The 24,118-nt window shown below is 35.1% G+C and overlaps 4 protein-coding genes and 2 non-coding genes across 6 annotated transcripts; 4 read left to right on the top strand and 2 right to left on the bottom strand.

Moving 5' to 3' along the window:
- Positions 1-6,037: 6,037 nt before the first annotated feature.
- On the top strand, positions 6,038-9,539 carry LOC116030773 (O-fucosyltransferase 19-like). The gene is made up of 8 exons (XM_031273106.1): positions 6,038-6,888; positions 7,253-7,325; positions 7,426-7,493; positions 7,567-7,655; positions 7,756-7,888; positions 7,969-8,201; positions 8,279-8,755; positions 8,844-9,539. Exons 1-8 carry the CDS (start codon positions 6,325-6,327, stop codon positions 9,100-9,102), a joined length of 1,896 nt encoding a protein of 631 aa, XP_031128966.1. The 5' UTR covers positions 6,038-6,324; the 3' UTR covers positions 9,103-9,539.
- Positions 9,540-11,322: 1,783 nt separating this feature from the next.
- LOC116031072 lies at positions 11,323-11,418 on the top strand. Its single transcript, XR_004100506.1, has one exon. It is a non-coding gene; the product is annotated as a small nucleolar RNA snoR27 (small nucleolar RNA).
- Positions 11,419-11,475: 57 nt separating this feature from the next.
- LOC116031071 lies at positions 11,476-11,564 on the top strand. The gene has a single exon (XR_004100505.1). It is a non-coding gene; the product is annotated as a small nucleolar RNA snoR26 (small nucleolar RNA).
- Positions 11,565-12,757: 1,193 nt separating this feature from the next.
- LOC116030912 (transcription termination/antitermination protein NusG) lies at positions 12,758-15,879 on the bottom strand. Its single transcript, XM_031273281.1, has 5 exons — positions 15,445-15,879; positions 14,682-14,860; positions 13,929-14,256; positions 13,527-13,643; positions 12,758-13,282 (listed from the first exon to the last, which is right to left on the bottom strand). Exons 1-4 carry the CDS (start codon positions 15,847-15,849, stop codon positions 13,563-13,565), a joined length of 993 nt encoding a protein of 330 aa, XP_031129141.1. The 5' UTR covers positions 15,850-15,879; the 3' UTR covers positions 12,758-13,282; positions 13,527-13,562.
- A 938-nt stretch (positions 15,880-16,817) lies between these two features.
- Positions 16,818-19,061, top strand: LOC116030715. The gene is made up of 7 exons (XM_031273030.1): positions 16,818-17,043; positions 17,142-17,358; positions 17,588-17,791; positions 17,874-18,552; positions 18,641-18,744; positions 18,841-18,900; positions 18,987-19,061. The coding sequence occupies exons 1-7, from the start codon at positions 16,858-16,860 to the stop codon at positions 19,031-19,033; spliced, it is 1,497 nt and encodes a 498-aa protein (XP_031128890.1). The 5' UTR covers positions 16,818-16,857; the 3' UTR covers positions 19,034-19,061.
- A 157-nt stretch (positions 19,062-19,218) lies between these two features.
- LOC116030716 (fructose-1,6-bisphosphatase, chloroplastic-like) lies at positions 19,219-21,120 on the bottom strand. Its single transcript, XM_031273031.1, has 4 exons — positions 20,608-21,120; positions 20,297-20,524; positions 19,579-20,085; positions 19,219-19,467 (listed from the first exon to the last, which is right to left on the bottom strand). Exons 1-4 carry the CDS (start codon positions 21,025-21,027, stop codon positions 19,396-19,398), a joined length of 1,227 nt encoding a protein of 408 aa, XP_031128891.1. The 5' UTR covers positions 21,028-21,120; the 3' UTR covers positions 19,219-19,395.
- Between the last annotated feature and the right edge of the window lie 2,998 nt (positions 21,121-24,118).

The following is a 24,118-nucleotide window of genomic DNA, read 5'->3' as shown; positions in this document are numbered from 1 at the left end:
TATTAGAATTGCATATAAATAAAAATATATATGTGCCAAAGGCCTTGTGGTCAAGTGGCATCCGGTGTCCCGATTAACACTCCCACATGGATGATAGGAGTGGGTTCAAGCCTCAGAGACTGAGTAGTACTCAAAATGTATATATATGTAATAAAAGTAATAATTAAATCATATAAATATGAAAATTAAGTTAATAAGTAATCATTTTAATAATATGCCTTAGATGGTGCGATTTGTGTTATTTACTTATTATTTTTTAAAACTTATTTTAATATATTTATAATTTTAATATTAAGCGTCAATCTACTTACTTTTGTTCATCGTGATAAAAATAGTATATACTTTAATATTTAATAACAAATAACAAAGAATAAGATACGAAGATATGAAATGATTTGTGGGCACTTGGCTAAGTTAGACCCAAGGGAATCGTTTGAGGGTTTAGGAAGTACATGCAAGTACGTATTGATCAACATGCTAGCGTGCCCCAAAGAGCTATCATAACATACTAAATTTAATTCTTTAATTTTAATTTAATCATATTTAGTAAAATAATTTTATTGATTATAATATCAAATTTAATCATCTGCTATAATGAATTAACGTTAATTTCTAAGAAATTTTGATAATTTCATAATTTTAGCCTCATTTAAAAAAAAACATTTATAAACAACATAGTAAATGACAAAAGAAGTGGGGGTGGCGTGGTGATTCGGATATAAGGACTCTGTATCATTTATATGAACTGAGCATCTCTCAACCTAGCAAGTTGTGTAGTTTGGTGTTGATGTGTGGCATGACTGACTTACAGAATATAGATCTCATTGATAACATTATAAAAAGCAAGCGACATTTCTAAAAGAGAGACTTTTTGGTACAGAATACTCTCTTAGTACATTAGAATTCATTAACCTAAAACTTTTGACAAATTATCTTCAAAAAAAAAAAACTTTTGACAAATAATATACTCCGTATTACTTAGTGTTTAGTTTTTATTGAAGTCATATAAAATTTTGAAAATGTTAAATTACTTATAAATAATATTTTAGTCAAATATTCTTAAAAGAAATAAATTTTGCAATGTTACAATAGTCATAGTATAATAATTAATAAATATGAATGTTTTTCTTATGCACCAAAATAAACATCGCCATACGCACGCATCATCGACCGACAATTAAGTTTTTCTTGTCGGTGGACTATGTGTTCCATAATGTATATATAGACTATATAAATAATTTTAAAAATAAAAAACTCATAATATCTTAATTAAATGGGACATTGCATAGAAGCAACATTATTTTGCAGGCACTGCAACATAAAATCCAGATTATTATTTGATTTTACAAAGTACACAAGACAAACAAATATTTGTATTCTGAGATATTTTATGAGATGAATAAATGACAAACATGGAGACCCTTCCTCCGACGTGTTGTGTCAAGAAGAAATTAAGGCTGTAGGTCAGCTTCGTCCGATTCAGTTGGTTTACAAAAGATTGCGATACGTACCATACTTCAAAGTATTCGGGCGGGTAGTACATGAATTTTAAATAAATTATTGTATCACAAATTAATTCTTATATTATATTATTTTTTTATATATAGAAGTAAAAAAAAAAACAAATTAATTCTTATATTATATTATTTTATATATATAGAAGTAAATCAGTAATGCAATATCTTAGTCTTTCTTAATTTTTAATAGAGTTAACCATTTATATAAAGCAATGTTTTTTTTTTCTTGGATATGAGCACGTATTAGATGACTGGGCAATAAAGGCATAACATTTTCACGTCTACAAAAAACTAAACAATTTATAATCACTCCTCGATGGGGTCATTTTTTGTGTGATTAATTATTTTTTTCTTTAAATTTAAATTATTTTTTTCTTTAAATTTAAAATTTAATTCACTCGGTTCCAAATCCTGAGACATGCACCAAAAAATTTTAATACATGCACAATTTAGGCATGCACCAAAAAATCGATTTGTACTATTATATATTTATATTTATAATAATAATAAATAATAATAATAATAATAATAATAATAATAATAATTGAATTGAATTTGGGACCGACGAAATCGGTTCCAAATCCTCATTTTATTTATTACTTATTGAATTATGTGATGAATATGCTATTAAACACTTATTTTGGAAATAAGTTTTCTAAAAGAGAGAGACGGGGAGGGGCCGAGGAGGGGGTGGGGTAATGACATACATATTTTTCCGTTTCTATAAAAGCACATTTTTATTTGCTACATTTTATCACGGAATTTCAATTTCAAGGATCTGTGTTTTATTTATTTATTTATGTATTTTTTTTTGAGTCACTATGAAAACTCGCAACAATTACTGAACGCCTACATTGCATAAACCTCGATTTGTGACTTTAGTAGTCAAAATAGACAATAAGGTAATCAGTTTAAGTTATTCATAATTGACTGGTTCAAATTAAAGAGTTCAATAAGTTGAATATTCACATATTATTGTAACTAGTTTTATACGCGCATTACGCGTATGAGTTAATGCCCAATGTTTATATTTAAATAAATATTTGAAAGTATATTAATGCAAGATTATATAGGAGAAGTTTATACATGGGTAATTGAATGTCGAATTTTTTTATTTAAATATCTAACTCAAAGTATATGAATCCAAGATAATATAGAAAATTCATTATAATTATTACTAAAATAAATGTTTGCAACCGTGTAAAATCGATAGTTTAAATATTTGGTTTAGAAATGATAATCTAAATAAATACTACTTTTCATTTGAATTTTTTTAAGTGTTCTTAATTCTCTTTCGAGTAACATTGTCATTGTCTTCATCTTTACTATTTGTTCTCTTCCTTTTTGTTGGTAGTGTATTATTTGCAATTCGGTTATTGTTGGTAGCATAGATGACAATGTCATGCAATGAGATTATGATATATGAGCTAAGGACTTTCCTTTAGGTGTTCTGCTTAGGGTTCATTTGGTTCAACTATTATTGTTGAATGAGTTATTGTGGATAAAGAAATCCGTAGTTTAAGAAAAAAGATTAAATAAATTAATAAAAATTTAAAAATTTAAAATATTATATATTCCAAAGATGTAGTTTCTCGCTTCAATTTGATGGATAATGGGTTATTTGAGTACTTTCATTGTCAACAAATCTCCCAAGTAGTTAATATGATTGGTTTCAAACTATTCTTTTTTTATTTTTTTCATGGTATTGAAGAAATACATATGTATCATTTTTTGGTGTAACTACTAATTTATTTAATTCAATAAGAGTAAAATAGAACGATTCCGCTTCAATTTGTTGGGTTATTTGAGTACTTTCTTTGTCAACCGCCAATCCCCAAGTAGTTAATATAATTAGCTTCAAATTATTTTAAACTTTTTTTTCATAGTATTAATAAAATACTTGGTAAATAAATATATAACATTATTTTGTATTATTACTTTGATATTTAATTATAAGATATTGTAAAAATAAGATAATGGACAATGTAATGAATATCAATTGATAAATTTGAATGTAAAGAATCTCTGCATGAAAGAAAATAAAGACAATATAACTAATGAAATTATTTCTCTTATTTAATTTAATTTTTTGATAATAATAATCTGTTCAAATAAAGGTATTGTAGACACATAATTATAAATTAAAGAAATACATATGTATCATTTTTTGTTGTAGCTACTAATTTAATTAAGTTAATAAGAGTAAATAGAGTGAGAAACTTAATTATGTCAAATTTGATTGAGATGAGGTTCGAACCTAAGATCTTTTTTATAGAAATTAATGGGTAAGTTAAAAGTTAACGGAATATTAATGAAGAAGAGAATATTTAACGGAAAACTTAACGGATAATCATAAAAGTAAGGTTAAATTAGGTAATCTCTATTAATAATATTAATCTGAATTATCTTAACCATCGATTTGATTAAATAATTCATCTGAACCATCCATTTGATTAAATAATTTGACCGCCATTTTTTCTACCCATTTTAAGCCTAACTCTCTTTGGCTCTTATTAGTATAGTAGAAGTAAAATAAGAGTAATTTAATCGAAGCTCGATACATACGATTTTGTGTTCAGAAGTAAGAGTATGGTACCAGACAAAGAAGATTTATTGTGATTTATTGTGATTATATGTTCACCAATATTTAAATAAGAGCTCAATAATATCTGAGACATTTATTAAATAGTTTTTTTATGTATAAAAAAAGAAGAATTATGTCCGATATGGCGTATATATGGTGAGCCAAGCTGCCGACATTATTACACGGACGGCGATTGGTTCGGCTTGGGACTAAGAATGACGCGTGTCCCGGTGATGATTGAATCATCTAACGCGGGACCTTACAGCCATGAAATGTCTCCACCGCCGCCGGCCGTTAGTTGCCGACGGTTACCCTCCGGTGAATGCCAACTATCATGATCATATACTCAGTACTTCCATATCATGTATATTTAAGATTCTTTATTATTTTTTTTAAGTTCGTTATAATACAGTACTAGTAAATTATTTGTGCGATACACATGTTTATAATTACTTTCTCAACTTATTAAAGCAGAGTCTAGACTACAAAGTCTGGGTAATATTATTTATTTATTTATGAATCAAGCATAAAAAGAATGGGATTATGCTAATACCAGAATAATAACCGCATCTCCTTCATTAAGCTAATTAAATCAGGTAGTTTGAATTACACTAACTTACACGATTTCTTGCCTTGTTAGTTGCTAAACGAAACGGGAACATTATATATATAAACGTACGAGAAATTTCAGCCCTGAATAATTATCCTTAATCTTCGGATAATTTAAGTATTTGTTTTTATCTTTCAAACTGCAAATTTAATCCCCACACTCTAAGCCCCAACAAGTCTAATAAGCATCTAAGCTTTTTTCTGTTTTTTGATTTGATCCGAGCGAGCTTTGAGCGATGAAACGTCTTAGAAAGTTTTGTAGTTGACATCAAGCCAAACAAATGAATCATTTTATTAAATTTCTTTTCTTCTCCCAATTTAATTAAATTTCTTATGTAACAAGTATGTGATAATTCACTTTTAATCCTTTATTTTCAGAACATATTTCTTTGGTCATAATATTATTGTAGTATGACCATTATTTATTCTCAATCAACAAAATCATTTAAATTATGTAAAATACAAAGGCCGGTATAGTAATCTATAAATTACATCATTATGTGATTATGACTCGAGATAAATTTAAATTAATCTAATAGTAGTGAAAATATCAAATTTATATTTTTTAAAAAAATTATAGAAATGGATGAGAAAAGAAAAACAAACAATATACAAGTCTTTTCTTTTCTCCCTCAGCTCTTTCAACAGCAACCTGCGGCCACGGTGGGGGTTAACCTTATCTGGCGTTTAGATGCCTGATTTGATAGGATTCTGAATTCACCTTAGTATTTGATCTAGACTCAAATTGCTTCTCCACTAATTAATGCAAAATGTTATAATTTTCAGAATTTGAAGGCAAAGGATAGTTAGATACTTAGATGTGTTAGCTTCCTAGACCAGTTAAACATTTTCCTAAATAATTTCATTCCGTAAAATACAAACACCACACATACATACAAGAAAAAACAGGAAAAACAATAACAGCTTGCACCAGCTTAGCTCACTGGTTTAGTAAGCAAACAGTGAAAGAATTATATCAATTTTAAAATGATGTGCTGAACTAGGGTGTGAAAGCCTTATTATTGTTATCATTGTCCACGTAAACTCATAGAATTTATTCATGGTAGAATATTTACGTGACGAAATATAAAACAAAATGCATTAGTTTGTTGGCAATCTAAGGGTTTTGCAGAAGGCATTACCAAAATTACTAGTAAAAACGATAATATTGATATAAATGCATACGCGGAAATCAAGGGCAGTTCCGTCACTTCAAGACCAAGGGAAGGGAAAACCGAAAACCGGAAAAGAGAAAAATATTTTTCACATAAATGGCCTTCATCACGGCTATGAAAACCAGACATCCCTTTTGTGAGTTGGAATTTTAATTTTAATCTCGTATAAAACCTTTCCTTAATTGGAGGAAATCCATGCTATATATACTCTCTAAAATTCTCTGGAGAGAGAACGAGCTTAAAGAACAACCTTTTTTTTTTTAGAGAGAGAGAATTGTCGTACACCTCTCTCTCTCTCTATCTCTATCTCTATCTTTCTCTATCTCTAATACACAAACAAAGCAACGGCACACAATTGGAAATTAACCTCGTAGCGCGATCGATTTCCTCGTATAACGCACTATTTTGTTTTTTGTTTGCATTGTTCTCTCCGGGGAAAATGCCGACCACTGCCGGCGGAAGCCCCCACGCGCACCACCGTCGTCATTTTTCGGAGGCGCCGAACGCCGCCGGCGAGAAACTATCGGATCACGCGCAGAGCTCATTCGCCGGCGATTTAGGCGATTCGGAACACAGCAATGGCAATTGTGGTAGTAAATGCGCCGGCGCCGGCGCCGGCGGCCACCACCACCCGGCTATTCGCTACCTTTTGGTGCGGAAGAGGGTGCCGGAGAAATTTGTGTACAGAGGAGAGGAATTCGTGTCGGGAATTTTGGCGATTGTGCAGTCTTTTAGATCGAGGAAGAACACGGGGCGGTCGGTGATTGGGCTGTTGCTTGCATTGCTCATGTTCTCTGTGTTCCTCAAATTCTCCTTCTTCATAAATGGCAATGTCGGCGAGGTTAATGAGAGCTTGATGAGGTTAACCGACAATGGCCAATTGGTCCTCCAGAATTTCAAGAATGATTGGGCTAATGCTCACCAGAAGATCGTTTCTGAATCGGACTCTTCTTCGTCTTCTTCCGGCGATGTTGTTCTCAAACGTCAGATGAAGGAAGTTTTTGTAAGTTTCTTTATATTATTAAATATTCAATTTTTAACTGGATTCCTTGTTTTTCTCACTTTTTTCTGCAGAAAAAATCAATTTAATTTTTTTTTACATATTCTTTGTTATTTCCGGATTATGTTGTTGTGAATATCTGTGCTCTTTGTTCTTTTTCTGTGTTCTTCTTTGACCCACCTGTGAAGTAGTGGGCGGCATGGGCGTGGCGTTTCTTGTTAATAAATTCACTATTAAATTAATTAATTAATTAATTTCCCATATTATTTTACTTCCAATCAGCTCTGTGTGCATTCTTTGCAAGGATTTGTTGCAGCTGGTTTCTGTTCATCATTTTGGGAAGCTTAATTAGGAATTTTATTGGCAGGTCCCAGAAATATGGATGAAACCAAACAGTGATAACTACTATAAGTGCATTGCTCGATCAAAGAATGAAATAAGTATGTTATAGCTTTTGTGATTTTTGAACCCATTTATTGTCATTGGTTTTGGTTTTTGTTTTGGATGGTGGGTTTATATGCCTGTTACTCTTTCTTTCAGGGAGACAAGCAAGAAATGGTTATATTTTGGTTCATGCAAATGGGGGATTAAACCAAATGAGAACAGGAGTAAGTAGAACAGGCCAAACTTTGTGTTTGCTAAACCGAACTGAAACTATGTGCTAATATATGGTTACTGCAGATATGTGATATGGTCGCTATTGCCAAGATTCTAAATGCCGCTTTGGTTCTTCCTTCTCTTGATCACGAGTCATTCTGGACTGATACTAGGTGCCATTCTCTAGTCCTTTGTGGAGTTGCGATCAGTTTAGAATTGCCATTTTTCTCCTCCGTTATAACCTTTCTAAGTTTTTTTATTTTGTTTTCGCAGTGATTTCAAGGATATCTTTGACTGGAGGCAATTCATTGAAGCTTTGAAAGATGATATTGAGATCGTTGAATCTTTGCCAGCAAAGTATTCAGCGGTGGAACCCCTGGTTAAGGCGCCTGTGTCTTGGTCACAGGTCAGAGAACTGGATTTTAGCTCGAAAAATCTTTCACTTTGTTGCGGTTTGAAGTGACTGTTGATGTATTATTCCTGCAGGCTAGCTACTACAGAGGAGAGATTTTGCCATTGCTAAAGAAACATAAGGTAATCCAATTTACACACTCGGACTCGAGACTTGCAAACAATGGCGTAGCTGCCTCAATTCAGAGGCTTCGTTGCCGAGCAAACTATGAGGCTCTTCGGTACACACCTGAGATTGAGGAGCTTGGAAAGAAGCTGGTTAATAGATTAAGGGAAAACGATGTTCCGTATATTGCTCTTCATTTGAGGTATATATAATAACTAACACGACTTTCGATTTAATGTTTGAGGTGTAACTTAATTAACTGAGATCCTTCGACTGTAGATACGAAAAGGACATGCTTGCGTTTACTGGCTGCAGCCACAATCTGAGTGAAGCAGAAGCCGAGGAACTTCGCGTTATGAGGTATAATGTGCAGCACTGGAAAGAGAAAGAGATAGACAGCGAAGAAAGGAGACTGATTGGAGGCTGCCCTATGTCCCCGAGGGAAGCGGCCATGTTTCTGAAGGCGATGGGGTACCCATCCACGACAAAAATATACATTGTTGCAGGGCAAATTTATGGTAACAACAGCATGGATGCATTCCGCTTAGAATACCCCAACGTGTTTTCGCACTCAACACTCGCAACGGAGGAGGAGTTGGAACCTTTCAAGCCATATCAGAACCGCCTCGCTGCATTGGATTACATTATAGCCCTCGAAAGTGACGTATTTGTTTACACGTATGATGGTAACATGGCAAAGGCAGTACAAGGGCACCGGAGGTTTGAAGGTTTCCGAAAGACCATTAGCCCTGACAGGTTTGCTCTCATTCTAATCTCGTTATATCAATTCATTGTAATAAGATATGGCAGCCCTAATAATCCCCGGACTATTTTCACCCTGCAGATTAAATTTTGTAAAGTTGATCGATTCATTGGACAAGGGCGATATTTCTTGGAATGAGTTTTGTACTGAGGTTAAAGCCTCGCATTCCAATAGGCTTGGATCTCCTTACCTTCGAGAAGGAATTGACGATTCGCCCAGATTAGAGGAGAACTTCTACGCAAATCCCTTCCCCGGTTGTATCTGTAATAGAACCCACAATCAATTTAGTAGCTTTCAACTTATCAAGAATCCAATCCCGGAAGTTGCTTCACAAAGATGATAGGGTTTTGTTTCATGATAGTCATAGGTTGTAAATCACGCGACTCCATACCCTGTCATAAAAAGCGGGGGCTTATAGATCCCAGAATCAAGCGAGCACACCCTTAAGATCCAGGCAACATAAAGAGGCGGGTTTGATGCAATTTTTCCCAGACTTTTGATGAAGAACTGAGAATGCCGGTATACATATTGATATTAATGGCTGCATGCAATGCAATGCACAGAGGAGATAGATGATACAGAATTCATGGCTGTGCTTATGGATCAAATTTGCACATATATATATGATGAAAGCTTTGTTGTTTTAATACTGTGTTACATTCCTTGAATTTGATTGGTTTTGTAGTTAATTTTGATGCTATATAGCAGCCTCTGTACGGATAATACTCCACCAACTGCAATGGAAATACGTTCTTCTGCTCTCTTGCATTTTGCAAAGGAATTTGTTGTTTTCTTTTACCATTCTAATATTTGATTTGGGCATAGGATGACCACCATAGTCTGTCTTTAAGAATCACCTTTTACTTGTGTAAAAGATTGTATTCCTAACTTAATCTAAGTATTTAAATATATATATATATATATATATATATATATATATTCCCACAAGTGTCAGTGGGATTTTTTTTTTCCAGGGAGTGTAGGCACCTGGATTGGCATGAATATTTTGGAAGGAGATTGATGTGCGATGATATGCTGTGGGCTGTAGTTTATACAAATTGATTAGTTTTAAGTTATAATAATATATTATCACTTTGAGATGATATATTTTAAACGATCCTTTAGATATTCACAGTTGATTTTTGCATACTTTTTTGTCACATTGAAGAGAAGGCAAAGTCTCCCTGCAAGACCTTGAAAAGTTGGTTTTTGCGGGAGAGTTTTAATTTTCATTTAGATTTTTTTTTCTTTTGCCAAACAAAACAAATGATGCTATTATTAGTTCAAAATTGGGAAAAAAGAACATATATAAAATCTCAAGTTTTAGGGTGAGTCTGAGAGCTAGCCATAATTAGGGTGTGAGCGATCTGGGTCGTTGACATGCTAATAAACGTAAAGGTCATAGAGTCAAAACTATTTGCTAGACAATTACAATTATGTAGCACTAAGCCAATATGAGCCATATTTGTGGTCTTACACCTTAGCTCATTGAGAATGGATTGGCAGTCTATTTCCAACCTTAGGTGCCTTATATTCTGATTTTTAATCCAATAAAGTGCGTCCTTGCATCAAATGGCTTCAGCTAAAGACGGAGTCAGTGGGCAGTTGATGAAACTATTCGTGTCAGCAACAGAACACCCATCATATGCTAGTAGGACAGCACCAAAGGTAACCTTATTAACCATTGGAAAAAGGGATGCATCGACTTGGCAAGTGTAGGTGTCTACTAGACTAGTGCGTACACCTTAGCTCAGTTCCTGAATGGTATGATTTTTGCTCCTTGCAGCTAGACAACTAGAGTTTTGTGCATCAATTGATCTCCACACCACATCAGGTATAAAGGGGGTATTTTCCCATTTCAGTTGGTTCCTGGCATACAATATAGAGTTAAACACAATCATTTAGATTATTATTACATAAAAATAAAAATCAACTGATTAATTTATTAATCAGTTTACAATTTACAATTTAATGCAATTCTTTTGAAGTGGAGGTAAACGGGTGGCCCAACACTGCGTTTTTGAGATCCAAAACCAAATTTGGGCTGGACCATTATCCCATGAAGATCTAGGGTTTATGCCCTGTTATATCACTTCTCCAAACAATTCGATCAAACGCCGTCGTCCTCCTGCAAACTCCTATATATAAACATCTGCCCCAGCTTGTTCATAAATCATTCTCCGTAGTTTTTTTCTGGTGTTCTATTCTTGCAGATTTTTAACAAGAATATCTCAAGTATTTCCACGAAGTATCTATTTCTGTTATTTTCTTCTTCTTCGCTTTTCAGTATTGGATCAATGAGGAGTAATTTTCCCGAATCTGAATCTTCAAAACATGAAGATTAATCAATCTTACTGTATTTCACTTTTCTGAGATCCATTTCACCACTTCTCCCTATATCATAGTTTGTGAGCAATGCTCCATTTACTGGCCTTCAGGCCGATAAATCTCCGGCTGAGCCATTGGATCCAGTTTTTCAAACTTTCAATGGCGAGGCAATTTTACGATTATTATTTGGCTACTTTTAATTTTCTATTATTGATTTCGGAGAACGTTTGTTCATTGATCTGTGATGTTCTGAAGAATAATCTGCGTTATCTATCTGAAATTCCATCTTGGAATTGAAGTTGAACATTTTTTCTTTCTGAGATCAACATCGTAATCCTTTATTTTCGTTTTTTTAAGTTTTGATTTTTGTTTTTGGAATATTAAGAGAGCATCAATGAGGAATACCAAATCGTTATCCTTGCACTATGATTCTCCCATGAAGAAAATATTGGGGACCAACAATCTGAGTTGCTCACTTTTTTATGAATCATTTTTTTTTTTAATTAATTGGATCTTTTTTATATAAATTAAATTTCATATAGCTATCATATATATCACTTTAATGGGGGTATCTGGCCATCTGGGTATGCTTTCTGCCCTTGCTCTGGATAGGAACACAAAACAATGCTGGTGGAATCATTTCAAGATTAGTTATGGACTTTGTAAAATCACTGTTTGATTTAGTAAATATAATTAAAATATTTCAAACTTATTTTATATAGCTGATAAATGTTAAAAAGAATAATAAAATGCTAAATAAAGTTAGTAAATAATTACCATTTAAAACTTGCATTTTTCGTTCTGAAGTTTAGAGTAATTGTGGAATTTATCCTTAAGTTATGGTAATACTTATTTTTGTTCCTCTAGTTATTATTGGTGTTGTACTTTTAAATGTTGTCTCTAAGTTGTCATTACGTTGGACTTTTTGTCCTAACTTCAAAAAATTTTCGTTTTAAAAATTTGTAATCAAAATTTTTGGGTTTAATGTTAATTTTTTTAATAAAGTTTATTGAAATAGTTCGATTAAAAAATTTTTAAACGAAATTTTTTTAAAGTTTGCACATTTAAGATAGGAATAAAAAGTGTAACTTACGACATGGGGTATTATGGCTCTAAATTCACTTGGAATAGGGGGTTAACACTCTGAGTGCTATTAGACTTGACCGGGTTCTTTGCAATTTGGCTTGGAGAGAAATGTTTGAGAGTGCCTCTGTGTCTCACCTCCCTAAGCATCAGTCTGATCATTGTCATTTATTGGTCAGATTGGAGAACAGAAATACTACAAATTTCCGTCCTTAGTTCATATTTCAATTGGAATCCCTGAGGAATGGCAGTTGAGGTGATAAGCGTCGTAATGAGAAAGAGAAAGAAACGAGTCAAAAAGAAAAGAGTCTGTTCAATAACTTAGGAACAAAAAGTGTAATTCTAATGATAATTTTGAGACAAAAAATGTAATTTTTTTAAAAAATAAATGAATGTTAATTGTAGGAAATGCAAGAGTGAGACTAATGGTTATAATTATTTGAGTTTATTATTATCAATTATAATTAGTATGTTAAGCCTAAAAGCACATATCCGCAACAAACTTCTAAGAGGCATGAGAGTTATAATTACAAATTAGAGGACTAAATTGGATCATTTTCAGGTTTATAAATAATACTCCGTACTTAATAGTTGAGGATAAAAAATGTGTATTAATTCTTAATCAAATAGGTAACAAATGGGATTTACTTTACGTAGGACCGTTTCCCCCATCACCCGAAGAAAAAATACAAGAAAATCAAATAGGGATAAGTATAATCCAATGCTTGTAGCATTAGAGTTTGATCTTATAATTTTCCACCACAATGCAGCTTTCATTTTCCAGGAACCCTGTCAATGAGTATCTTCCTTGTGTTTCCTGTTTTACAGACTGCATGATATTTCAGACTTCACACAAACATGTTCTCTATGGTTTATATACTCTTCCTTCAACCTTCATTGCTAGAGTTGGACTGTTCCCTTGCATAAAAATTATCCTTGCAGCACTGATTTTATGGATCTGCAAACTGACACATGATAAACGAAACGGGTTCCTTCCCACTTTCCAGACTCGGTGCAGCCATAGCTAGCGTTAAATCCTAGCAGACCTTGATAAAATCTTGAAACATGTCTGTATATGTATTAAATTCTTCAAGATGCACATTTTGCTCCTGAAATGACATAATGAATTGTCAATTGGCACCACCTCTCCAAAATAGGAATGCACAGAGGTCAGATGGTGAGGTGTCGAGATAATTCAGTCTCTTCCTATGAAAAGCCAAATATTTAGTTCTCAATTATTGGTTATAAGTGTCACTTCTAGCAGGCAGATTAGAATGCATATCCATCCTGCTTCCTACATGGAGATGTATACCTACATGGCTACCTATGACTAATTTCAAATAAGATGCTTACCACCAGGAAAACAATGATCATGAATGGTTGTGAGTATTAGTCAACCTCGGCAACAATTTCTTTGACATCTAGATCTGCTAAAGTTTCCTTGCCAAATAGGGTGAAACCAACCGTTGCCTGCAATAACAATTTTCACACAAGTTCTAAAAGTTTATCAAACAATATTTACTTTCCTAGCTAACCTGTTCATTTTCATCAAAATTATGTAAAATTGTTGATTGTTGGTTTTCAACCCAATTCCTTCCACCTCTCAGTGTATCTGTGTGTCAATTGGTAGGTGAACACAGGGCAGAAGGGCAGAGTACGAGAATATGAGAACCCAGGAGGGTAAATTCAAAGTCTACCCTCACTATTGATTTCTTTGGAAGGGGATGAAAGAAAGAAAGGGGAAAAAAAACATACCAGGCCAGCTTTTTTGTCAAGCTTCTTGAGGATGCCTGAAAATCCTAAAAAGGTTCCAGATACAACTTGAATGGTTGACCCTAGTACTAAAAGCTTATTGTCTGCTCCAAGAGGTTCTGAAGCTTTTCTGCCCCGCCGTCCCCATTTTGTAGGACTAACTGGTACTGTAGCTTCAGGACTAACTGATACTTTAGCTTCTGGAGCTTCTTGTCCTTGCTGCTCTTCTTCAAAGGCTTGATCAGCTTTCTCTTGCTCTTCCTTTGCTTGTTTGAATATTGCCTCCATATCTTCCTCATCTACAGGCCTAGGTTTATTTATCTGTCGCTTTCTGCAAATGATTCAAATATGTTTTCACTTTCAAATACAGGGAATTTGGAAAAGGATGTCAGCTACATCCACTCATTTTATGAAAAAGCCTCATCACATTTTCTGCCCAGAAATTTTCACAAATATAAACAATTTTTTTTATTTGAATGCCTTTTGCTCATTGCTATGGTAAAACAAGATTTTCCGGGATGATGAAACACACACATTCCCCCGGGAAATCAATAGACAGGCAGACATCCTGGTTAATGTGGGTTTGACCACAAACCACGTTGCCAATCATGGAATCAGTATCACCTCCCAGATAAATGGAGCACCTTTCCATGGACTACTATGGAATTGTGTTTGTTTATTTCCAAAATAACAATATTTGATAACATGAAAGCACCTTGCTCAAAGGCTCCTAGTAATAAAGCAGTGAATGCTTACATATTTCCAACCTTGGATCCCACAAAGCCTCCAATGCCATCGCATTCTCTAATGAAGTCATGTATATCCTTGTTCAAAACACACTTCAAAAACACGCAGCCAGGGAAAAGCGCTTTTGGTTTAACAGAGAGTGTTCCGTTCTTTAATATCCTTTTGGTTTGCACGGATGGAATGTAGACCTGGAATAGAATTCCAGTGATGCATTGAGACATCCAAACAATAATCTTTTATACTAACAAAACGAACCAAATCATGAACGTAAAAATGCATTGAATAACCTTATGCCTTCTTATTGCTCAATTAATCACAAAGTATTAAACATCAGATTCAACTGCTTTGATTTGTAATCATACTAACTTGGTGATTGTGCCAAGCATGCTATTCAATATTCTTCATCATTAAGTTAATTTCAAGAACAAGCTTCTTATCTTGATAGCCAATGACCTAATTTGGAAGGGGTATTCCAGTGGAGGGACCAAAAGTGGAAAAAAACTCAACATGAAAATATCACAATTTCTAAGCAGCTAAGTTGTTAAGGAAGGTAAAACTTAAAAGGCAGCACTGCTTACTTGCTTTTGAGCTTCACATTATGCGAATCATCATAAATTAAGGATTAAATTGTTAAGATTTAATTTTCACCACAGAATTTCTCTTAATTCAGCATTGTTTTCCAGTAAACAAACATCCATTCACCAGGGCAGTGAAGCAAAGAGGAAGAATTCACAGATTTGTTTAAAAAGGAACATCAGAAATGGAGAACTACCTGGAAATCGATATCGGGGAAGTTGCGGGCCAACGATCGAGCTAGGCGCTCAGCTTTCTCGTGGCCGTTAACTCTGGAGACCCGAACGACCCACCACTGAGGGCCCAATCTAGCGAGGTGATTGAGGTTGAGCTCTTCTTTCCAGGATTTAGTCTCCTTCTTTTTCTTCTTGATAAGCCTCTCTTCCACCTCTTCTCTCCAGTTGTTCGCCGGCTTGCTCTCTCTTCTCGCGTTTCTCAGCTGTCTTCTCTCCCTCGCCGTCAGCTCGCCTTGATTCACTGACTCCACTGCAGCAGCGGATACAACCAACCGAACACGCTTCTGCCTCTGGGGAAAATGAGAGGTGCGAAGAAGAATCGGAGCGCCAACGCTCCATGAGTGAAGAAGAAGAACCCCTGGCTTCATCTTCTGCAAATCAATTTCTGTCCTCTTTCAATTCTATGTTGATAACGTTGCACTCTAATTTTTAATTTCTAAAATCTAAATCTTTTTTTCGATTGATCCATGGGCTTTAGTCCAGATCCAATGGGCTGGACTTGGGCAGACCATATCCTCCTATATTACTTTTGTTACAGAGTTATTTCATTGATTAATATAATATAAAAAATAATATTATACGGAGTATGAACAAGATTCCACTTTTAAATGTATAATTAAACTATTACGAAATTAAATTATTTAAATAAATGTGTATATTGTGCAAAGTGGATTCTTATTTCTTAATATGTAATGACCATTATAAGTTGACCAAAGAAGAACAAATTTTCCCATTAAATATTTATATAATGTGCTTTACAAATTTACTTTTTTTGTTGGGAGGGTCATATGTGATATTCGGAGTATTTATTAATTTAATTATTGTATTAAAAAGTAAGCTAAATTGGTTTTCTATATTAAGTTGTTGCATTATTTTCAGATTTTATGTACTGTAATTAATATTTAATCCAATCTGCCGTTCTATATCGGTATAAATCCATCATTTACTTTTTTTGGAGCGTAAAATATCGCAGTCATTAATTTTTTATAAATATTTTACTTTGTTCTTTTAAAAACAAAACTACGGAGTAATATTAAAAAGTGAAATTTTGTTTTGTTTGACGGGAAAAGATCTCAGAAGCGGGACGCACAAATATAAAATTTTGAGTTGAACCGGAGCGGTTGGGTTGATAGAAGGGCAAAACCGACAATTCCCTCTCATTACAAACGTTGAGAGGGAAGCTAAAATGGGTTGAGCTACAATTTGGCGCAAAAAAAGATTCAAAACCGCGCGTTTTTCATACATCTCCCGCTATTATATGTTGTGTCTTCGTTTTTATTGCATTCTTTTTACAGATCTCTGTGAACAATCAATCTCTCACTGCATTTTGCTTTGTTTTTCCCTTACTGCATTGAACGCTTAGAGCGAGAGAGAAAATGGGGAAGCAGAGCGGCAGGTCAAGGAAGGCGGGAGAAAACATACAGCTTGGCAAAGGGAAAGTAACTCCGGCGCAGGTGGCCTTCATCGTCGATTGTTACCTCGCCGACAACAATCTCTCCAAAACCAGATCGGCCTTCCGGTCCGAAGCTCCCCATCTCTTCTCCAAATCCCCCGTCCAACATGTATGTATATGAGCTTTAATTTGCTGTACTAGCGTGCTTCTGATTTTATATGATTTGTGTTTCTAGGTTTTTTTTTATGTGTATGTTTTGTTTAACAGTCCCCGAAGGTGTTAAGTTTGGGGGAATTGCTGGATGAGTATATACGTTTGAAGGAGCAGAAATTGTTGATGGATCAAGAAAGGGGAAACCTGGAGCAAGAGAAATTTCGGCTTCAGAATTTGCTCAAGGGAATGCAGGACGCCATGAACGCTTACAATGCCGGTTCTAACCACAACACTCCCCTTCCCCTTGGTTCTTCTCCTCCAATTCCAATAGGTACGCAATATTATAGCTTTAATTGTCCAAAGTTTTATCAATTCTTTCATTGGTTTACATTGTTTGAATGTAATGCGAGCAGATCATTTGTTTTGTATACCACATGTTTGTTGTTCTACTTGCTAGAAGAGATTTATACAAGTATAGGATGGTGTTCTTGTGTTTTGAATAGAAATGAGTAATTGGTGTTGCAGTCTTACTTACATATGAGGAAAATGCATCTTGTCAGGTGGCTATTCCATGTACAATACTCCAACAACTATGATGCCAGCATCAATTCCCTCCGCTATTCGTACCTATCCCAATTATTCTTCCACTCCATCTACAGATCCCACCGCAGCAAAAAGGAAGCGCTCCATATCGGATGCCCCATCTGCTTCTGCTGCCAAGAGATCTCATAAAAGTTTAACTGCCAACCAATTGCCTTTGAAAGGTAAAATGAAATGAAATGTCTTCTTTGCGTATTGTATGTATGAAAATTCTTGAAAAAAATGTTCACTTTACTGTTATTGCAGATGGCAAGGCAACTGCTCAAGCAAGCAATGCAGATAATTGTCAGGAGAATCCTCTCAGAATCTCTGCAGTTCCATCATCAGTCCAGCATAATGTGTCTAATGTAACAGCAGTCCAAGGGTCTAATGTTGCTAAATGTTTGTTTAATCAGGCCATTCACTCCCCTGCTGCAAATTCCTCTGGTCCTAAGACACCGCCCCGTGCATCTTCCTCTCAAACAGAGAAGTCCATCTCACCAGTTGAAATTAGTTCTACTGCTACTTCTGCTAATATTGTTACTCCCCAGCAATTAGTATCCTCTAACTGCATGATCATCTCTTCTGAAACAATTAGAGTGAGCCCTTCCAAACAAATGGGCTACTATTCTATTGAAAGAAACCATTGCATTTCTACTTTGTCACCAGTTAAGACAAATTTGAAGCCTGCCAAAAGGGATCATGTGAAGGGAAGGCTAGATTTTGATGCCTCTGACATGCCATCTTGTTCAAATGCACTGAGTTTTGGTGGGGCTTCGACCTCTGAATCTGATGAAGGAGAGATGTTTGACTTGGATTTAGCTACTTTGGATGCTCTTGGAGCAGATTTTAATCTTTCTGAACTGTTGGTTGACTTTGATCTTGATGGAGGAAATTATTGCTCTCCCCACCAAGACATGGGTTCTTCTCCAGAACCCCTTTCAGAGTAAATACTCTTGCCTTTTCTATCCATTTCTGTACTATTTGAAATCTACTTACAGGATCCGACACGATGTTTCATGTTTAATCCACAGTTCACCAAATAAATCAGGAGATGTTGATATGGGAGCCAACCAATTTACATCTCAGATTTCATCAACAGTTACCGAAGTCCTTGCAAAGGACACTGGTTTAACAGGTAACCAAGAAATATTCAATTATGCAGTTGGATATACAAAATGGTTCTGTTGAAGGGTTCCCAAATGGTTTAAAAATATTCTTGTTTGCTTTACAGATCCAGATGCTGTCACAACAGTGAAGTCTGTTACTAAATGTATCAAGATCTTAAGTCCTGGTAACTTCTACTTTTGCCTGTTTTGTTACCCTTGTTTCGATTTCTAAGTGAGAGCAGAGTTAATTAGGGTTTTGCTTCCTCTGCAGTAAAGGTTTATGGAAGCTCAATGGATCAGAGGAATCATCATAATTGAAGTATTCATTTCTTCTGCAACAAACATTTTTGGGAGATCAATGCATCAACAGAAGCTGTGGAAAGTTGACTTGGATATGGATGCTGGATAGATATATGACTAACATTGTATCCATACATTAGTTCTAATATAACAAATTTGTTTTATAGTAGTAGTTCTAACTTCTAAGAAAGTGCTGCAACAAATTAGGCTGCTGACAAGATTTATGCACAATTACTGATTAATGTTGAATGTAATGCTCATCTATGTTCTATGTTACTATGTTTAGCACATTTTGAAGTATTGAAAGGCAGGTGCACCATACCTTGCCAACTGTTTACTGCATAAATTCAAAATCATTTATCAAACATAAACAGAAACACTTAAGCCAGGTACTTCTCTAGCCTCTCAATCTCTTCTGGACTTCCAACAAATATTGGAGTACGCTGATGAATCTGCAACACATTGTAAAATGAGATTATAAGTTGTATTTTGTGTGATTTCCCCTGCTTTATATGCTCATTATACCATGATTCAAAAATATCAGATATGAATTTATAATCTACCTTATCAGGTTTGATGTCAAGTATCCTTTGGTGACCATCTATAGCTTTTCCACCGGCTTGCTCCACAATATAGCTCATCGGTGCACACTCATACAAGAGTCGCAGATTCCCATCCTTGCTGTTGATGTTCTTAGGATTCCCATATATGCCACCATACAACAACATTCTGTGGATTTCACCCACCAGACATCCTATGTAACGCCCAGAATATGGCTTGCCATTGTCGCCCGGTGTCCTCAAGTATCCAAGGTAGTTCTTTAGCTTCTCATCCCACAACTCATAATTCCCCTCATTGAAGGAATAGATTTTCCCAGTCTTAGGTATCTTGATGTTTTCATGTGTCAAAACGAATTCGCCATAGGCAGGGTCTAAGGTGAATGCATAAACCCCTTTCCCTAGAGATAGTGTGAATACAGCTGCACTGGAATAGAGGCAGTACCCTGCAGCCACCAAGTTTTTCCCCGGCTGGCAGACATTCACTATACACTTCTGCTTTTCTGCGTCTAGCTGCAAGATATTGTAGTTCACAGAAAATAATTGAGAATGAATGTAATTTAAATTTCATGAGAAAATTTGTTAAGTTCCAACCAAATTCAATTTTCCTCAACTTTGAGGAAATTTAGTTCCTCCAAAAATTTTATTCAGGGAACTAAACAAAGTGTTGAGTAAAGTTTAAGCAAATGGGATTTTGATGGTGATCAGAGTGCAGCAGAATTACCATGGAATCTTCGTCATCAATGTCGAAAAGGCATTGCTCATCTGGACTGTAGATCCCGAATATGGATCCTGTGGTCAAGGAAGTATCGATATTAGCAGATCCGTCAATGGGGTCGAAAACCACAATGTAGTTTCCGGAGTTAGTTTCTTCAACTGCAACCGGCACGTCTTCTTCCTCCGACGCTATAATGCCGGTCCTCCCACTCGATCTCAGGCAATTGCAGAACAACTAACAATCAGCCTTAAAGCACCAAATTAGGTCAAGCTCAAATTACGCAAATTCGCGATTGATAGGGGAGTTAACTAGCGTACCGTATTGGAAATAACATCCAATTTCTTCTGATCTTCACCTTGGACATTAACGGTGCCCTGAGCTCCGGTGAGGTTAATGATGTTGGAACGTTGCAGCAGCGACGCGATTTGCTTGCAGGCCAGAGATATGCTGGAGAGGACGATGGCTAGCTCTGCATCAACATTGCCTTCCTGTTCTTGCTGCAATAGCCAAGTAGTCAAATTCACCATTTCATATCTACTCCTCTGCTTCTTAGTCCCCGTAGAGGCCTGCTCTGATCCCACAGCATTGCAGCGGAGCTTGGAGGCGGCGCCGGCGTTGAGGATTGGTGGCTTGTTCTTGGCATGGGGGAAGGTTGGGAGAGTAGTATGTGGAGGACAGAGACGAGAGAGAGGAGGAGAGGGTGAGAAGTAGGTGTTGAGAACTGGTTTTGCTGCCATGCTCTCTCTCTCCCTCAGGCCTCAGCTCTCCAAATGGTTAATGGAGATTGGTTATGTTACTTTGTTTGGATATTGTGTGGACATGATTTGTTGTTTCTACCAGGTTGGATTGCTGGATATTCTCAGGATTCTTTATACGGACTATTAGGCCTTCGCCTTTCCTACGAGCATCCGCGTAATTTTTGTAAGTGTGATTATAAAAGAAAAAATGAGATGAAAAATATAAATCATGTTTGAAAAGAAAAAAATAAAAATAAAAATGAAGGGGTCAGTGGTGTGCCAGGCGTGACTGACGTGCCCAGCGAGTACATGCAGTGCACGCATCCGCTAGTGCACCTGAGGCGCAACTCCTGCACTTACCCATGAAATTTGTGAATGACTTTTCACTGTTCCATGAAGCCCTGATGATTTTTTTTCTCACATTACTTATCACTCCTCGAAATCAATAATTACTGTACCAATATCCACCAATTATGCACTGATGTAGTTGCTCTAAGAGCATCCTTAAAGCATCCACTCCAGTGAAACTTTCACGGTAATTGAGAAAAATAATGCCACATGGATGAGTGAGAAGAGAGGTGAGAGAAGACCAAGCATCATTTACAATGAAGGGGATAATGCTACACTAATTACTGACATAAAAAAAAAAAGAAAATAGATCTGCTGTGCGCGTTTTGCGCACAACAGGCACCTAGCAGGCGCGTTAGGCGCGCTTGACAACTCCAATTATTTATTATTATTATTTCTAATTTGATTTGTTTTAATTTCTTTTTTCCTCTCATCCTATTTTCTCTTTCCTAATCACACTTACAAAAACTCCTTAATAACCGCGAAAAAACTTCATTAATAAGGATGTTCTTACCAATGAGGTTATTTTGCGATTTTTGAGGGATTTTTTAAGTGTGATTAGAAAAGAGAAAATGGTGATAATTTATCAAAAAAAAATGAAAAGGTGATACAAAGTCAGAGTGGCTGCCAGCTGGCGTCCACTCTGACTCGCCCCAGTGGGCGCGAAGTGCGCCAAACGCGCACTTCAGGCTTCTTCTTCTTCTTTTTTTTTTTTTTTTTTTTTTTTTTTGCGTATTGATCGAACTTAAGGTACGTCACTTTTCTAATTTAAGGTGCATCAATCTAAAGCTTTAGAGGCGTCTTTCCATAGCTTAAGGTGCGTTATTTTATACCTTAAGGTGCGTGATTTTATAACTTAAGTGCATAGTTCTATATCTTAAGTTGCATCAGTTTGAGCCAGTTGATTATTTGCATGCATGTTGGCAGAAGCGTGTTTAAAAGAAAAATTTCTTGATTTGAGTCGTTGATATAATCTAGATCAACGGCTCAGATTTCATCCCTTCTTTCACTTGGGAAAGCTTTCATTAACTGATATAAGTCTTATCGGTGCATCGTACAGGATAATTACTACTTCCTCTGTCCCATTTTACCTCTCCTATTTACTATTCATTGGTCAAATCAACTCTTTTTTTATTACTTATTTTCTTTAGTAAATTTTTATTGTTTTTAAATTTATGTTTTTTTGTGTTTAATAGTACTTTTAATGTAGTTTTTAAATATATAAATTTTATATATTAATGCTAAACTTAATATTATGAAAAACTAGATTAAAAATAATTTTAGTCAAGTCCCGTTAAAACGAATCAGACAACTAAAATGAGATGGAGGTAGTAGTATATATATATATATATGTAGACACACCAATTTAATTAATGGTCGTGTTCAATCGAAACGTTTTGAGCACGTTGTAGACTCTCTCGACTATGTACAAGATATCAATAGAACCCACCTCAATGCAGGAATTGGTCTAATTTCCATCGTTAAAATAAAGAATGAAAGAATAGATTTTGAGACGTACGTGAGACCCACGTATTTATTTATTTTTAAGCAATTAGTGTAACACAATAGATTTTGAGACGTACGTGAGACCCGCGTATTTATTTATTGTTTAAGTAATTAGTGTAAAATTGAGTTACAATAATTGCTTGTGGTTTAGTGGCATCCGGTGTCCCGGTTAACACTCTCACATGAATGATCGGAGTGAGTCACGANTTTTTTTTTTTTTTTTTTTTTTTTTTTTTGCGTATTGATCGAACTTAAGGTACGTCACTTTTCTAATTTAAGGTGCATCAATCTAAAGCTTTAGAGGCGTCTTTCCATAGCTTAAGGTGCGTTATTTTATACCTTAAGGTGCGTGATTTTATAACTTAAGTGCATAGTTCTATATCTTAAGTTGCATCAGTTTGAGCCAGTTGATTATTTGCATGCATGTTGGCAGAAGCGTGTTTAAAAGAAAAATTTCTTGATTTGAGTCGTTGATATAATCTAGATCAACGGCTCAGATTTCATCCCTTCTTTCACTTGGGAAAGCTTTCATTAACTGATATAAGTCTTATCGGTGCATCGTACAGGATAATTACTACTTCCTCTGTCCCATTTTACCTCTCCTATTTACTATTCATTGGTCAAATCAACTCTTTTTTTATTACTTATTTTCTTTAGTAAATTTTTATTGTTTTTAAATTTATGTTTTTTTGTGTTTAATAGTACTTTTAATGTAGTTTTTAAATATATAAATTTTATATATTAATGCTAAACTTAATATTATGAAAAACTAGATTAAAAATAATTTTAGTCAAGTCCCGTTAAAACGAATCAGACAACTAAAATGAGATGGAGGTAGTAGTATATATATATATATATGTAGACACACCAATTTAATTAATGGTCGTGTTCAATCGAAACGTTTTGAGCACGTTGTAGACTCTCTCGACTATGTACAAGATATCAATAGAACCCACCTCAATGCAGGAATTGGTCTAATTTCCATCGTTAAAATAAAGAATGAAAGAATAGATTTTGAGACGTACGTGAGACCCACGTATTTATTTATTTTTAAGCAATTAGTGTAACACAATAGATTTTGAGACGTACGTGAGACCCGCGTATTTATTTATTGTTTAAGTAATTAGTGTAAAATTGAGTTACAATAATTGCTTGTGGTTTAGTGGCATCCGGTGTCCCGGTTAACACTCTCACATGAATGATCGGAGTGAGTCACGAACAGATACTACATTGTAAC

The sequence above is a fragment of the Ipomoea triloba genome, chromosome 9 (assembly GCF_003576645.1).
Source record: "Ipomoea triloba cultivar NCNSP0323 chromosome 9, ASM357664v1".
NCBI lineage: Eukaryota > Viridiplantae > Streptophyta > Magnoliopsida > Solanales > Convolvulaceae > Ipomoea > Ipomoea triloba.
Note: the sequence above shows the minus strand (reverse complement) of the source record. Positions and strands in the feature narration are given on the sequence as shown.

Coding starts and splice junctions, on each gene's coding strand:
- LOC116030715 (XM_031273030.1), top strand. CDS start 16,858: ATGGGGAAGCAGAGCGGCAGGTCAAGGAAGGCGGGAGAAAACATACAG. Junction 17,792..17,873: donor CAACCAATTGCCTTTGAAAG/GTAAAATGAAAT, acceptor CTGTTATTGCAG/ATGGCAAGGCAACTGCTCAA. Junction 18,901..18,986: donor TATCAAGATCTTAAGTCCTG/GTAACTTCTACT, acceptor CTTCCTCTGCAG/TAAAGGTTTATGGAAGCTCA.
- LOC116030773 (XM_031273106.1), top strand. CDS start 6,325: ATGCCGACCACTGCCGGCGGAAGCCCCCACGCGCACCACCGTCGTCAT. Junction 7,656..7,755: donor TCATTCTGGACTGATACTAG/GTGCCATTCTCT, acceptor TTGTTTTCGCAG/TGATTTCAAGGATATCTTTG. Junction 8,756..8,843: donor AAGACCATTAGCCCTGACAG/GTTTGCTCTCAT, acceptor TTCACCCTGCAG/ATTAAATTTTGTAAAGTTGA.
- LOC116030912 (XM_031273281.1), bottom strand. CDS start 15,849: ATGAAGCCAGGGGTTCTTCTTCTTCACTCATGGAGCGTTGGCGCTCCG. Junction 14,861..15,444: donor TCCCCGATATCGATTTCCAG/GTAGTTCTCCAT, acceptor ATTCTATTCCAG/GTCTACATTCCATCCGTGCA. Junction 14,257..14,681: donor GGATCCAAGGTTGGAAATAT/GTAAGCATTCAC, acceptor AATCATTTGCAG/AAAGCGACAGATAAATAAAC.
- LOC116030716 (XM_031273031.1), bottom strand. CDS start 21,027: ATGGCAGCAAAACCAGTTCTCAACACCTACTTCTCACCCTCTCCTCCT. Junction 20,086..20,296: donor TTGATGACGAAGATTCCATG/GTAATTCTGCTG, acceptor AATATCTTGCAG/CTAGACGCAGAAAAGCAGAA. Junction 19,468..19,578: donor TTGACATCAAACCTGATAAG/GTAGATTATAAA, acceptor AATGTGTTGCAG/ATTCATCAGCGTACTCCAAT.